This window comes from Papio anubis, chromosome 1 (assembly GCF_008728515.1).
Source record: "Papio anubis isolate 15944 chromosome 1, Panubis1.0, whole genome shotgun sequence".
In the NCBI taxonomy this organism is placed as follows: Eukaryota; Metazoa; Chordata; class Mammalia; order Primates; family Cercopithecidae; genus Papio; species Papio anubis.
Window position 1 is genome coordinate 182,389,698 of NC_044976.1, and position 16,035 is coordinate 182,405,732.

At 43.1% G+C, this 16,035-nt stretch overlaps 1 protein-coding gene, 1 long non-coding RNA gene and 1 pseudogene across 4 annotated transcripts; 1 reads left to right on the plus strand and 2 right to left on the minus strand.

The window, feature by feature from the left end:
* Window positions 1-3,358: 3,358 nt before the first annotated feature.
* Window positions 3,359-8,848, minus strand: LOC116271275 (tudor domain-containing protein 5-like). 2 transcript variants are annotated; one of them, XM_031658142.1, is made up of 5 exons: window positions 8,726-8,829; window positions 8,495-8,630; window positions 7,805-8,050; window positions 6,791-7,198; window positions 3,359-5,036 (listed from the first exon to the last, which is right to left on the minus strand). In XM_031658142.1, exons 3-5 carry the CDS (start codon window positions 8,034-8,036, stop codon window positions 4,819-4,821), a joined length of 858 nt encoding a protein of 285 aa, XP_031514002.1. In that variant the 5' UTR covers window positions 8,037-8,050; window positions 8,495-8,630; window positions 8,726-8,829; the 3' UTR covers window positions 3,359-4,818. The 2 variants fall into 2 exon arrangements, with proteins under 2 accessions (XP_031514002.1, XP_031514007.1); XM_031658147.1 differs by having other exon boundaries at window positions 8,529-8,848.
* A 97-nt stretch (window positions 8,849-8,945) lies between these two features.
* On the plus strand, window positions 8,946-15,217 carry LOC116271276. The gene is made up of 3 exons (XR_004179737.1): window positions 8,946-9,032; window positions 10,631-10,795; window positions 14,440-15,217. It is a non-coding gene; the product is annotated as an uncharacterized LOC116271276 (long non-coding RNA).
* On the minus strand, window positions 10,124-13,639 carry LOC116271274 (annotated as a pseudogene). Its single transcript, XR_004179736.1, has one exon. The product of XR_004179736.1 is annotated as an arf-GAP with GTPase, ANK repeat and PH domain-containing protein 1 pseudogene (transcript).
* Window positions 15,218-16,035: the final 818 nt, after the last annotated feature.

A 16,035-nucleotide genomic window follows, 5' to 3' on the forward strand; every position in this document is an offset into this window, starting at 1 on the left:
AAAAAAAAAAAAAAAAAAAGTGAAAAAATAAAAAAATTTATCAAAACTAAAAACCTGTTCTTTGAAAAATACAACCATGCATCTTTTAATAATGGGGATACACTCTAAGAAATGCATTATTAGGCAATTGCATTGTTGCACAAACATAGAATGTATGTAACACAGACCTAGATGGTATAACCTTACTACACGCCTAGGCTTTACGGCATAGCCTACTGCTCCTAGGCTACAAACCTGTACAGCATGTTACTGTACTGAATACTATAGGCAATTGTAACACAGTAGTATTTGTGTATCTAAACACAGAAAAGGTACAGTAAAAATACAGTATAAAAGATAAAATGGCATACCTGTATAAAGCACTTACCATAAATGGAACTTGCAGGGTTGTATGTCGCTCTGGGTGAGTGGGTGGTGAATGTGTAGGCCTAGGACATTATTGTACGCTACTGTAGACTCTATATAAACATCTTACACTTATGCTACACTAAATTGATCTTGTCATGTGGTAAAGTGTTCAGGGACAATAATATGCATGGAGCTGTCATCATCTATGATAACAATGCCTTCCTTCTGGAATACCTCCTGAAGGAAATGCCTGAAGCTGTTTTACAATTAATTTTTTTAGTTAGGAGTGCACTCTAATGATATAAACTACAGTAAAAACACAAACCCATAACATGGTTGTTCATTGTCATTATCAACTATTATGTACTGTAAATAATTGTGCTATATATATGACTGTCACCACAAATACAAGTGTTGCCTTGCACTATGTTGTTACAACAGCTACATCACCACCAGGTGGCAGGAATTTTTCAGTTCTATTATAATTTTATGGAACTACTGTTGCATATGCAGTCTTGTTGACACAAGTGTCATTATGTGGAGCATGACTGTGTATAAGTGAATAAATCTTTAGCAAGACTTGTATGTGTGTGAAAGAGACAGAGAGAGAGAGAAGGAGCAACCATCACAGACCCTACAGACCTTAAAATGTTATTGGGGGAACATTATGAACAACTTTATTTCAATAAATTTGACAGCCTAGATGAAATGGACAGCACCTTGAAAGACAAGGTACCAAGGTGCATTAAAAAAAAAAAAAAAAGCAAGCATAAAATCCAAAATAGCCCTATATCTGTTAAAGAAACTGAATTTGTTGTTTAAAACCTTTCTGCAAAGAAAGCTCCAGGCCCAATTTAGTTCACTGATAAATTCTATGAAATATTTAAGAAAAACAAATACCAATGCTACACAAACTCTTTCAGAATAAATAAGTGGAAAAAAACTTCCCAACTCATTTCACATGAGGCCTGTATTAAAATGATTCCAAAACCAGATAAAAGCATTACAAGAAAACTACAGAATATATCTTATGAACATAAATGCAAAACCCTTAAAATATTAGCAAATTGAAGGTAGCAACATATAAAAAGGATACTATACGATGACCAAGTGGGATTCATCTAGAAATATAAGGTTGGCTGAATATAAAACCAAGAAAAGTAATTTTTTTAAAGTCCTATAATAACTTCAATATATGGAGAAAGAGTATCACAAATTTCAACATACATGCATGAAAAAAAACCTGAGAAACTAGGAATAGGAGGGAATTTCCTCAACCTGATAAAAGGCATCTAAAAAGCTACAGTTAATATCATAATTATGAAAGACTGAATATTTTCCCCATGTAGTTAGGAACAAGTTAAGTTTTTCTACTCTCACATTTCTTTAATATTATATAATACTAGCAAGCCTACACTGTGTGGTAAGGGTTGGAGGAAAGGAAGATAGATTGAAAAGAAGGAAGTAAAACTGTCTTTACTCTCAGATGGTATGACGGTCTATGCAGAAAATCCAAACTCTACAAAATAGCTGCTAGAATGATCTGAATTACAGAACTGAATTTATCAAGTACCATGACTCAAGGTCACAGGATACAAGGTCAACATACCAAAAAAAAAAAAATCCAATTGATTTTCTATTAGCAATGACTAGAAATTTTAAATACCATTTATAATCGCTAAAAAATATGAAAGGTATAAAGGATAAGTTTAACAAAATATATGCAAGCTTTATGCACTGAAAACTATAAAACATTGCTGAGAGAATGTAAAGACCTAAATAAATGAAGATATACCATGTTTTTGAATCAGCAGACTTGATATTGTTAAGATGTCATTTTTCCCCCAAACTTATCTATAGATCCAATGTGATTCTAAAAAGATCACAATCTTATTTCTGGCAGAAACTGACAAGTTGATTTGTATCAAATTAAACGTATCTGCAAATGCAAACCTAGAATATCCAAAGCATTTTTGAAAAAATAACAAAGTTGCAAGACTTAACTAGTCATGGGCTGCATTATGACTTACGGTCAACAATAGACCACCTGTATGATGGTGGTCCCACAAGATTATAATACTGTATTTTTTCCGTACCTTTTCTGTTTAGATACACAAATACCCCATTGTGTTACAACTGCCTATGGCATTCAGTGCAATAACATGCTATAATGGTTTGTATCCTATGAGCAATAGGCTATACCATATAGCGTAGGTGTGTAGTAGGCTATATACCATCTAGGTTTGTGCAACTGCATTCTAGGATGATCATACAATGATAAAATCACCTAACAACACACTTCTCAGATAATATCTCTGTTATTGACACAAAACTATATATGACTAAGATATTATAAAGCTACAGTAATAGATAGTACAGCATTGGCAAAAACAGACATGTAGATAAATGGACCTGAACAGAGTCTCAAAATAGAATTACAGATGTGTGAGGTCAATAGATTTGATAGAGGTGCCAAAATAATAAGGAATAACTGTCTATATGCAGAAAAATGTGATCTGTGCCTGGTACCTTATGCAAATCTGGCTTGAAATGGATAATATACCTAAATATAAGAACTGAAAACATAAAACTTCAAGAAAATGTAGGAGAAAATTTTTGTAACTTCAGATTAAAATCCATTAGATAGGCAAGAATAAAAAAAAAATATGGGCCAGGCATGATGGCTCATGCCTGTAATCCCAGCACTTTCGGAGGCTGAGGCAGGTGGATCCCGAGGTCAGGAGTTCAAGACCAGCCTGACCAACATGGTGAAACTCTGTCTCTAATAAAAATACAAAAATTAGCCAGGCATGGTGGCAGACGCCTGTAATCCCAGCTACTCAGGAGGCTGAGGCAGGAGAATCACTTGAGCCCGGGAGGCAGAAGTTGCAGTGAGCCAAGATCACACCATTGCACTCCAGCCTGGGCGACAAAGCGAGACTCCCTATCACCAAAAAAAAAAAAAAAAATAAGAAAAGAAAAGAAAAGAAAAGAAAGAAAAATATGAATAAATTAGACTGTATCAAAATTAAAGACTTTTCCACAACACACAGGATTAAGGAAATGAAGAAGCAAACATAGGCCAGGAGAAAATATTTGCAAAACATGTCTCTGATAAGGACTTATATCTAGAATATATAAATTTTTCCAATTCAATACAATGACAACACAGTTTTATAAAACTGGCAAAATATTTGAATAGACACTTCAAAAAGGAAATGCAAATGGCAAACACGCATGTGAAAAGATGTTCAACATTATCATTATATTATTATGATCCAACTTAAAACCATGAGATAGCACTACACACCCACTCAAATGGCTAATATTTTTAAAACTGACAATCCCAAATGTTAACAAAGATGTGTAACAACTACAACTCTTATACATATTTCATGGGAAAGGAAAGTCATACAGCCACTTTGGAAAACAGTGGCAATTTCTTATTAACATACACTTACTATATATGATGCAGTAATCCAACTCCTAGGTATTTACACAAGAGAAATGAACTATGTCCATACAAGATGTATGCAAATATTGATAGCGGCTTTATAAGTAAAGGACCAAAGAGGAAATAACCCAAATGTCATCTAATGGGGAAGGGATAACAAATTTAGGTGTATCTGTATAATGGACTAATACCAAACAAGAAAAAGGAACAAATTACTGATATATACATCTTGGATGAACCTCAGAAGTATTCTACTAAGTTAAAAAAGCCAAACACAAAAGCTTAGATACTGTTTGATTCCATTTATACGAAATTCCTGGAAAGTCAAAATCATAGAAAGCAGTGGTAGTCTGTGGCTGCAGTTGGGGAAAAAAACTACAAAAGTGGCATGAAGGAGCTTTTTTGGGGGTAATGGAAACGTTCTGTTTTTTATTTTGATGGTGATTACATAATTATATATTAATCAAAACTCAAACTGTACGGTTAAAATGAGTAAATTTTACTACATGTAAATTATGTTACTAAAGCTAATTTTAGTAGAAATCAGGCATTTTCATGTTTTGAACTTAATGTCCATGTACTAGTTCTGAGCTCTAACTTAAGTTGTTAACATGATGATTTAGCCAGGCATTTATCGGTTATATTCTAATAGATTTTATTCAAAATCCTTCAGCATTTACAGTCACAGAAAAATACCAGGATTATTATGCTCAGGAGCAGCCATTCAGAAGATATTCATGAGGTAAATTACAAATATGCTTCTGTAACTTTGGTGAGGAACTGAAACCAGAGATACAGGTTTGGGAGTTGGGAGTCATTTGCAGAAAATAGTGGAAACCGTGGAGGTGATACAATTGTACTCTTCTTTCACTCCACTTCTCACTGCTTACTAATCTACAGAACCATAGGAAATGCTTAGTCAAATTTGAAATAACTGAATGACTTCAGTTTTTAAAAGGTCAACTTTTCTATCAGATCAAAGTGTCAACACCACTGAATTTAAAAACATCGTATATTTATATCTCCAAATTCTTATCTCTCACCTGGTTTAATTTTTCAGTATGATTCAGCCTTGAAGTCTCCACTACATTTAACTTGGAAGTCTTTTCCATGCTCATTATTTGCTTCTGTGGTTCCATGTTTGAAGTGGGTTGTGAAAAGCATGCCTTTGCTACTGGAAAGCCTGCGGAGTATGACCCTTGTTTCATTCTAAATGGCTGGGTAAAAATTTTACCTTTTGTGAGTAATAGAAGAAGAGAGAAAAATTGTCACTAGCACCTTCTATTTCATTTTCTGGTGGCTACATATAGAGGCTACTGTGAGCTAATTGCCTTCAACTTAGAAGTAAAAATTAATAAAAGAAAGCTTACAATTTTATATCAAGCCAAAACTTACATATAGTATAAGTTATTAGTCATCCACAGAGGAAGACAGGGATCATAACTGTTACCAAAAAGGTTGGGGCTATCTAAAAGTCGACTTAAGGTCACCTGAATATAATTACAGAGAGGTGGGATTCAATACGTAAAAAGCTGTATCCTATTTAGGAGACAAAAAAGTCTCCAAGGAGCCTGCTTAGCACTATGCTTTTCAAACTGGAAAACCACTAGTAGTATCACAGTTCTGGGAGGATGAAAAGCTACAGAAAAAAGTATAAATTCTTCAAGATTTGTAGGAAGGGGGAATACCACTGGAGAGGTGTATTCTGTTGTATGACATGAAAGATACATCACCAGACTTCACCACAGCCTAGCTCTTTCTTTACCCTAAGGCCAAGTTCATAAACAAAACAAAACAAAATAAAAACCCACTAGTTGACTTCAAGATATCCTGATGATAGAAGTAGGAACCATGGATGGAGAACATGAACAAAATCACTGGAAAGGAATATTCACCCCCCACTACTCAATAAATTGGTAAAGTGCTTTCTACAACTCAACCTCTTGCACGTTTAATAGTATGAGTTAGTCCTTCCAAGTTTTAGGACTTCAAGAATACTGATAAAGTTGAGGGCTAGACTTGAAACACTTACTGGCCTCCAGAGCCTTCCCTATCCAAGTATATCCTCATATCCTCAAACTACATCACCCAGCACAGTGTAAATACTGGTTTATAAACATGCAACACATCCTCAAGGTTCACCTACGTTAATCTAAATACAGATTTCAGAGAAAAAGAAAATCACTGAAAGAGGCACAGAATGCTCCCAAGTAGGCTCCGGCTATGCTCAGTGTAGAAACCATATATTGTCAAGGGAGATACTATACAGATGGTCACATCGGTCTCTTGAGCCTTTAATGTACACAGCAGCTGGGCAGAAACTCACTGCATGGGCAGCAATAACAGCTGGGTATCTAACTCTAGCTGTACCACTTTTTCAGCCATGTGGCTTTGGAAAAGCCATTTAATTTTCCTGAGCTTTGATTTCCTTATCTATAAGACACGGTTACTTACCCTACCTAGTACGGTAATGAGAATGCAAGGTAAAATGCTATACAGATAAGGTGGTTATTATTACACCACAAAAATTACCAAAGTGTCCCCTAGGATAAGCCCCAGTGATGGCAAAGATTAGCAGGGTTAAGGCTAATCATTTAAATATTTTAACTTTTCATTTTCCATATAGCTTATTTACATGAACACATTCATGTAAAGTTCACTTACAGTGTTATAGAGAGAGCTGATCTTGTAGTTTTTAAAATAATAACAGCTACCACTTATTATCAGCTTACTAAATGCCAGAGACTTTACAGAACTCACCTCATGTAAGGTCCTCAACACAACCCCGAGAGGCAAACATTGTTAATTCTATGTTAAAGATGAGGAAACAAAGGTTTAAGTAGATTTAAGTAGATTGAACAGTTTGCCCGGGACCACTGAGCTAGCAAGTAGTAGAGCCAGGCTACAACTCTAACAAACTCATGGACCTTAGCCATTACACACCCCTTTATGTGCCAGGACTGCTCCAACACTTGCTCACATGCATACCTGCTGGACATCCTCTCTGCTTTTCCTCTGTTACATTCTTCTTTAGCATCAACAAAGAACCTGCTCTGGTCTGCTCTACAGAAATGACATCTGAAGCTGCATTCAGCACTTCAAACATAGAGAGAAATCCATATTGCATGTACTGGAATGATCGTCCAAATCTTTTGGCAAATGCCTTTTCAAAATCAGAAAGGAGAACAGGAGATAACGCCAACAGGTCCTTCAACTCACTCTTCACAACAGCTGGAAGAATAGGGGCAACCCTTCCTCGGTAAGGTACTCGCCGATGAGATCTTGGTCCAGAATAAATACTAGGTCTTCCCTTATGCATGGAGTTTCGAACCTTATGGCTGCTCCTCTGTTTTGCAACTAAACTTGCTATTCCTTTGGTAGATTCATCTGGAATGGCTAAGGAGATGTGAAGAAAAGAAATCATATTTAGGTAGAAAACTTACTCCCTTTTTTATCCTTAGTATCTGTGTTTATAGTTTTTAACTCTCCAAGGAGCTGTTTATCCAGGCAACACGATAAACAGTAACTCTTGATTCCTCGATTTCTTGCATTTTAGGCAACAGCTTGCTAGCTCTTCTACCAGCTGAAGAAAAGATAACTTAATGTGTTATTACTACAACTAATTGACTCCTGACAGATCTGAAACCCTTGGGATGAAGTGCAAACTTCCCTACAACAGTTTTTTCTTGTGCTTCACGGAATTTAAAACATGTTTTTATAATTAAGAAGTTCTTTTTTTATTTCTCCCGACTTAAGGTCCAATAACCTGAAATCACATGTAAAAATGTAGTTTTTGTGAGTGCACGATTGTCTGGGGAATGGTTCATTTCGCAGAGGTTCTAACTTTGCCCACAACCTCAAAAGCACCTATGAGTCTCCCTCCCCCGCCAAATTAAAATCCACTGGCTGGGATGCATAAATAACTGCAGAACTAGAATAATTATTTACTAAGCAATTGTTTTTATTACAAAGTTTACAGACCTTCAAAAATCTTAAACCTACCTTTCAGTATTACAGTACCACCTGCACCATGGCAGACACTAACAACATCAGGCATGTCCAATACCAGCTCCATAGTGGACCGATACCCAAGGATTCGGAGTGGTAGATGGTTGCCAACCATCAAAAGGTACTCCTTCTCCAACTCCTGTGGGCTCAAACCATCTTTGGTGGAAATGAGAAGTGATCTTATTTCCTTCCGCAGACATTCCTGTATACGCTCTTGTTCAGACATTGTGTCCTACAGGACTGAAGACAGAAACGCAGCTCATGAGGAAAAGGGGGCAAACCCATGAAAAAAGATTTTTTTTTAAACAACCAACAGTGGGATACAAATAACTGAGACGCCTGTTTTAAGGGTAATAAGGCAGAAGCAGTACCCAGAGGGTGTCTTGCGGATTGCACGTGGCCGGGCGATTCAAGCCCTGAATCTCCACCTGCGTTGATTAGGCTACAGGTGTCAAGAACTCTGCCCCTGGCCATGGGGAGGCGTTAACTGGGGTTCCTGTGGGGTGTTCGACTCCAACGCAAACTTCCTATGCGAAGCCTTCAGGGGCTCCTCGGGAACCAGGACTAGGAACTGAGGCCAACGCAATGCCGCCTCCGCCCTGCAGTGCGAGGGCCCCACGGAAAGGCTCCCGCCGCACACCTCCGGCACCCCAAGCCGAGGGGGTGCTCCCCGCTCCCTCTTACCTGAAGGTATCGCCAATCTTCGCCCGCCGCCTACCTGGTCTAGGGTTGGGGTCCCTGCCCCTCCCCCAGCATCTCTCGGTGCCCCTCGCGGGAGCGGGGCGTGGCCCTTCCACCTGCCCTGGCGGCTCTCTGCAACCTGAGGTGAAAAGGAAGGCGAGAGGCGCCAGGTGAGGCGCCTTTCTCGGCCCGGCACCGCCCAGCTGCCCGTCACCCGTCTTGCCCCCACCGCACCCTGACGCCAACACTGCCGTTGCGGGCCGGGTAGAGACTAGGACGCCCTCTCGGAAGCGGCGCAGGAAGGTAGCTGCGACGGCCGCCCCGCGCGCCTGCGCACCGGCGCCCCCTGACCGGGAGGCCGACCCCGGGGCGCAGCGTTCCAGCCCCGAGGGCACGTGACCGGTGGGACGGTTGGGCAGGATTAGCCGCTCGGGGGTCAGGTGTGAGGTCCGCCCCAGTCTCAGGAGCCGCTGGGTCGGGCTGCAGAGGCGGGCCGCCTTCCAGGATCCCAGGCGCCTACCTCCTCCGAAGTGGTGAGAAGGTGGGGCTACAGCACTTAGACCAATCCAACCACCTCCAGAGCGGGGGCCCGGCCGGGCGCAGGGAGGGAAGCGGACCGTGTGGGCCTCAGAATCACCTGCGGGACTATTTAAGAGGAGAAAAGGATGCACGGGTCTGATAAGCAGAGATTCTCATTCAATAGCTCTGGATTCATTTGAGGAAAATCACAGACAATTCTGATTCTTGGTGGAGAATCCCTGCAGAGCTCAATGCAACTCTGGCTCCCTGATGAAGGAATGAGTGGGGCTAGGAGACCTTTTTAAATGAGTGGACAACATTCTAGGTGCAACTGGAGATTTATCTGGATATATTTGTTGGTTTGGTAGAATAAGCCAGATTTACAAAGTCCTCGAAAACCAGAAAACAGTAGTTTAAGAGATACAGAATAGGGAGGCATTGTATAATAGAAAGGCTTGTACCTTAAAATGTACAGTCTAATTAAAGAAACAAGACAGACCAAAATAACCAAATAATTTGAACCAACAAAGAGGCTTGAGCACACACAACGACCTTATCTTCCTTCTTTTTTTTTCCCCTATAAAATGTAAGGTTTAATATGAGAGAGCAAGGAACACCTCGGAGGCTGTGCCAGCGCGTGTGGCTTCGTGTTTCTGTGCTACATGAGACTAGTGTCCTCGTCTTCCATCGTGACAACCCTTCTCTCTCCACCCCCCCCCCCCCAGTGCCCATTGGCCCCGGGGCAAAGCCCCCCCGTTTTCTTTTAACCTAAGGGATGCCATGGTTTGGCTGACTACGTTTGACTACCCCCCCCGATGTCTGAAGCGGCCAGATACCGTGGCGATGGAAATCAGGCGAAGTACTGGCATGGAGGGTGGGGGTGCCGGGTCAAGGTCGTCTGGGTTCTCAGGAGCCAGTCTGTGCCACAGAACTATCGGCAGCTGCCTTTGTAAGGCACCTCGGGTTGGCATTCGGAAAAACCACCCCGTCTTGCCAGAGCCCCTTGGTCTTGGTTAGCAAAAGCCGTATCAGATCTAAATCATGCTTTCATTCATGAGAAATCACATTCCTTCTTTTCCCTTTCTAATGTATTCCAGTGTGTCTTTTTTTTCCCTCAATTTTAATAAGCAAATTGTACCACCGTCTTATTCTGAGATGCTCCTTTTTAAAAGCTGTAGATCACATTAATGGAAGTGTTTACTGCTGGGAATATTTTCCATGTACAATGATCTGTAACCCTCTTAACTAGTTTAACTAGTTGCACATTATTAGTTCACATCCAGTTCAATTCATAAATTAAGAGAGGTGCCATTTGTCTGTAAAACAAATCAATACATATTTATGAACTTCTTTTATTCAAATATATTTTCACACATCTTAACTAAATACATAATACAGAAGCCCGTGTGGGTTGGGCAATGTGGCCCAGGAAGGCCTGAGACTAACACATCCACCTCGGCAAAAGGACAGAAAATATCTCTTATGGTTGGGAAAAAATAGCCTTTTGTGTGTTTATTTAGTTTACAAAATATACTCAAAATGCTATTATTAGCTGAATTTGTGATTTTCTTTTGAATTTCTGAGTTATTCTTATTTTTCCCATTTTGTTTTTGTACCAAGGAGACTGCAGTCAAAAGAAAGTTAGTCGGCAACTCATTTCCTTTGAACTGAAAAATTCAACAGATACTAAATTATGACAGTGATTTAGAAAGGAGGACTCCAGGGGCTTGAAAGAACATGTCTGGAATAATATGATGCTTCTAAGAGTATTGCGATCACAACGTGGTAAGCACCAGAGCATGCTGCATAACTACCTCCTTGGCTAATATGCTTTCTTCTTGGTGATGACCAATCATCTTCTATTAAACAGCAGTAATGCTGGAAGAACTCAACTACACAAGTGTAATGAAGCCAGTATTCTCCCTGGACAGATTACCTACAACTGATTTGACACATACCATGATAAGGGCTTCAAACCTGACAAACTCTGTACTTGCTTCTGATTTATGCCATCAAGCTCCTCAGAGAAGAGATGGAATCCAAGTGTTCCATTTGGTAGAGGTGAAATGTACTGATGTGCTTAACTGCCAGTTAAGGAAAGTTGCCCCTTCTCCTTGTTCCTCACCTCCCCTCCCCCTCAGATCCACATCCCTTGTGCCACCAGGACAAGGGTCCTGTGCTGTGTGCTATCATCAAAGAGCCAAGGCCTGTCGCTCTCTCCTGCTTGTGGTTTAGGGGAGTTTATGCAAAGGAGCTGCTTCTGCAGTCTCCCAGCCGCCTCTTCACCCCTTGAGGATGTCCAGGTTTTGTGATTTTGTTTGGGGTGAGGGTGGGTGGGTGGGAGGAGGAACCACCAGGAAGAGGAGGGGATGCAACAGGACTCACGTGTTGCGACTTCCAAGTGAGTATGCTGCAATGCTGCCGCATCCCGGGTGTGGCGGGCAGGCAGGCACGACTGTTCCTCAGATGATGGTGGCTACCCTCCCGCTGCTGTTGTTCCGGTTATTGTTTCTCCTGGACAGGTTAGGGGTAGCCATGAGCACTCAGCGCTCGTCGGGGCAGCCATACTCCAGCAGCACATTGATGCATTCCTGCCTGGAGGCCTGCCAGGTGTAGGCCAGTGCTGTGTTCCCATGGGCATCTCGGACCATGATGTCCACCCTGTACCAGATCAGGAGCTGCGCCAGGACCACATTTCCCTTGCGGCAGGTCAGATGCAGTACAGTGCAGCTGTCTCTGTCTCCCTCCCCAAAGGTTTCTTTCACCTCGTCCCAGGAGCCGTGCACCAGCGGCAAGATGGCTGTCCACAGGTCCTCGTCTGTGGTGGCCCACAGCAGGTGCTGGCCCAGGGACAGCTCCGTGCAGGGTAGCGGGGCCAGGAAGAGCTTCTGCTCGTACTTGGCATGGATCCACTGTTTCTTCTTTTCCCTTGTGGAGTCTACTGAGGGTTTTGTCCATCCCTGGCTGCTCTCTTCCCAGACGTTGTTGAGTATCTCATTCCCAATGAATGACATCATCTTGATAAGCTCAACTGGCCAGTCATCCAGGTCCAGAGATCAGACTCAGGAAAGGTGGGTGCCAAGATTCCAGTGGATCACTAAGCACTTGATGCACACGAGCGCTCCCAAGTTCAAACTGGCCCAGTTAGGATTCTGGGTCTCACAGTCCACACAGTAGGAGTTCCCGTGCATGTGTCGGATTGACTGCAGGGCCATGGCCTCGCTCTGGTTCCTCAGCTGGGACTTGTTCTTGCTGCTCTTGCACGACTGCAGGCTCGCCAGGCTGACCAGGATCTGGCACTTGATGGCTTGGACCCAGGTGTACCACTCCTCATTCGTCGTGGTTTCAAAGTGCCACGTTTGGCCAGTGAGGGACACAATGATAAACTCAAAGTTTTCTTGTTCTTTGGTAGTGTCGGACAGGCCATCAGCTTTGAAGTTGCTGGTGGTTTTCTGCCTACATTGCTTCTTTCTGTTGGTGTGAGGGGAGGTGGGCTGGTGGTGCTGGAGTTACTGGGGTTGGAGCATACGGAGTCACCCAGCCCCATGTCACTGCTGATGGCCAAGTTTGTAATGACTGTAGCCTCACTCCACTGGTTGACTCTGGAGACTGAGTAGGAGCGCTGGTGCATGCCATTTGGTTGGCTGTTGAAGGAGACCAGGCTGATGCTGCTTGCCATCTGAGACCCAGATGCACTAGTGACATTCCCTGAATTGAATGAGATGTGTAAACTCCTCATGTACTTGATAGGCCATTGGTTTTAGACCTGGAGATGGGCATGCAGGCCGACGTGGCTTAGGGTAGCCTCTTCCCTGGGACTTTCATGGTAGTTCTCAGAAGGTCAATCTCCTTACCATGAACATTCTGCATGTAATCATGTAAACTTGGATGATAGGTTCGCACACTATTGTCACACAGGGTGACATATTTCTTTTTCCATTCTTTATTCAACGATTTGCCACTTTGCTTCAACAGCATGCCCTGTATAATTGGCATGGCTTGGCTGCTCCTGATGCTGTACGCACAACTCTCCAGGCCTTTCTTCTCTTTGGGTCGCTCCCTTTCTGAGAGGTGAACCGGTTGGACCCCCGCTTGGACTGCTTAGGGGCATGGGCGTGTTGGCAGTGGGAGGAACATCCATCTGAAGTTCCTTCTGGCTGGTGCTGGGGGTCTATGGAATGGAGGAGGAATAGTCACTTAAATTCCCACCTCCATTATTTATCTAGCTGATGTGCATGGGGGACACCTGTGCAGAACAGATGGCGGAATGGCTTGGAGAATTGGGCAGCGACTTGCAGAGTCCTATGGACAACTGCTGCTTCTTCCCTGTGGCAACAATCTTCTGGGCAACCTCCTGGAAGTCCCTCTCCACGTTCAGCCGGTACATAGCACACGTCTCGTAGTACGTGCACGGCTTCAGGCCATTGAAGCGCTTCCTTGCCCTGGCATCATCAATGACCCTCGGGTTAGTGAAACTTATGGCATCCTGGGTTCCCACCAGAACCAGAGGAGTCTCGCTCATGTTCCGATAGTTGGCCATTTGACTGCAGTAAACGTCTGGAAACTTATTTCATCCTCCAAGCTGAAGACAAATATAACTGTGTCCACCCACATGGCAAACTGCGCCTCCGGGGGGGGGGGTCTCCTTCGTCACTAATCAGCAGCAGATAGCTCTGTCCATCAACAACAATCTCTTTCTTGAACCTGCCACCACTTTGAGCTCCGGGACGGACAGACTCAGCGTCCGTTCCTAGCTGTTCACAAAGGCATCTTCCATGGCAATGACGTGCTCCCAGATCTGGTTCTGCAGCACCGGCTCCTCCACGCACCCCAGCAGCTCACAGGTGGAGTAGACGTTGTGGTGGACCCACTGGAAGCGCTGGATGTCGGCCCGGATAGTAGCCGAGTTGGCCAGCTGCTGCCGGTAGTTTATGGTGCAGGCGCCACGCCCGGAGCCAGCATCCCCCCAGGAAGGCGGCCCGCGGGCGGCGGGCGGAGGAGGCTAGAGAAGAAAGGCACGGGCGTAGCAGGCGCGGTGGTCTCAATTCATAGCCGGGACCAGCGGCCGGCAAGCCTGCTGCGAGCGATCGGACCCCGGCGTCCCGGGTCAGTAAGTCACCAGGGGGAAGCGCGCCCCCACTGCCCCCACCTGGAGCGCCCCGCGGCGGGCGTGACGGGCCCAGGAGGAGGCTCGCTGGGGCGCCTTCCTGTGACGCAGCCTCTTTCCAGCCCTAGGCCCGGCTCCGCCGAGCAGCCATTAAAAGCCCTGGCATCCGCTGAGCTCCGAACTCCGAGCCCCGAGCGCCGGGGCCGGGGGCCAAGGGCCAAGGGCTGATCCCCGGTCAGTGTGGCTGCGCCGCTCCGGGCGCCTGGCCTCGGCCTTCTTTAAATCTGAAGACATAATGCTTTTTTTTTTTTTTTTTTTCCAGCCAAGGGAACAAAATGTTCCATCAATGAGCCAGGAATATTGAGGAATCCCTGAAAGATAGAAAATAAGACTTATGGACTGGCTTATAGCAGAATGGGCAGGGCTGAACAGCAAATTAACAAAAAGGAAAATTATAAGACATGGAAAATGGATCTAAACATTGCAACATCTGAATGACAAAAATTGTAGATACGAAAACCAGCAAGAATGATGGTGAGGGTTGGAGAGTTAAAAAGAAGAAAATGTCCCAAATTTGCACCAAAACACGTCTTATTAAAAGGGCCCACTCAGAGTTCTCAGATTAATGAAAAAAGATCTTGTCCTAGGTAAACTATAAGAGAAAGAGAATCAAGAGACTTTTATATGGAAACGTTACCTATAAAACAATGGAAATTAGTTTGCCCTTGAATTTCTCAATGGCAGTATCTTCAGGGCTAACTCTGGAATCCTTTAGGGTAACCAACAGTGAAGTGAGAGAAAATAAAAACATCCTCAGACATGAAACGATTCAGAAGGTTTATCATCTCACTGAATGACTTGAAAGTGACTCCTGCAGAATGAACAACGAATTACAAAAAAGATGTCCCAGATTCTCATCCCCAACAGATGAGGCAACAGACATTGAGCACATACTATGTGCGCTCTACACAGATTATCTCATTTTCTTCCCAGTAACTCTGAAAAAGGTACAATTATGACGCCCATTTTAAAGTGAAGAAACTCATATACAGATGTGAACCAGAATATATGAGTGATAGTCAATAAAAACATAAAATATATTATTGAATCAAAAAGTTATTGGTGCATAATATAAAAAAGAGAGAGTTTTTACAAAGATATTCTGGAGTTAAATCCCAGATCAATAACTGCAAAGCAAGTGGCAGAGGCTGTGTGAAGTTGCTTCATTAGAAAGACTCCATGTGGGAACAGTAACTACCCTTAGAGTCCCCACTTGATTGGGTTTGCAGTAACCAAGACCTATCAGTCATCTGTGGCAGCTGATCTGTGAAGTGAACGGGAATGAGGTGGGAACCATCACAGTAGTATCTTTCTCTCCTTTGATGGTAACACGTATCTCTGCAGTTCTCCAGGAATATGGCATTGCTTTTGATGTACTGTTTTGGCACCCCACTTGGTACTTCCTACCGGAATAGCCCTTACACCATGGGTGAGTGTACCAATGTAGGAATTCTGCCAGTTGCTAAGATTACCTATTCCAGCTATTCACTTGGCAACTAGGGCCCTTAACCACAGGATGAATTCACAGTCCCGCTAGCCCTGCCCAAAGGTGAACCTGGGCCAGAATTCAGTTCTTTTGTCACCCAACCTTTATAAGCTCAAAATGTTGATGGCAAACAGCAACACTTTGGGTCCCAGAAATTAGTGTTAGTTTGGGATTTGCTTATGATATTCACTAAAAAGTTTGAGTATTTCCTTTTCTCCAGAGCAGTTATCTATAAGGGAGCACAAACTCTTTGGGGAGATGAAAGTTTGCATGCAGTCTTAGGTACAGTATTTCCACAGCGTCCTCATTCAAGAATATTTGGGTTATGCTCAAAAGGCTGTGGATCTGGGATCTGATTTAATGCTGGTAACA

Excerpts from the sequence above, each read along its gene's own strand:
- LOC116271275 (XM_031658147.1), bottom strand. The coding sequence starts at position 8,036 with ATGTCTGAACAAGAGCGTATACAGGAATGTCTGCGGAAGGAAATAAGA. Across the intron at positions 7,199-7,804 it reads TGGTACTGTAATACTGAAAG|CCATTCCAGATGAATCTACC; the intron begins GTAGGTTTAAGA and ends ACATCTCCTTAG. Across the intron at positions 5,037-6,790 it reads GCAGAGAGGATGTCCAGCAG|GTAAAATTTTTACCCAGCCA; the intron begins GTATGCATGTGA and ends TACTCACAAAAG.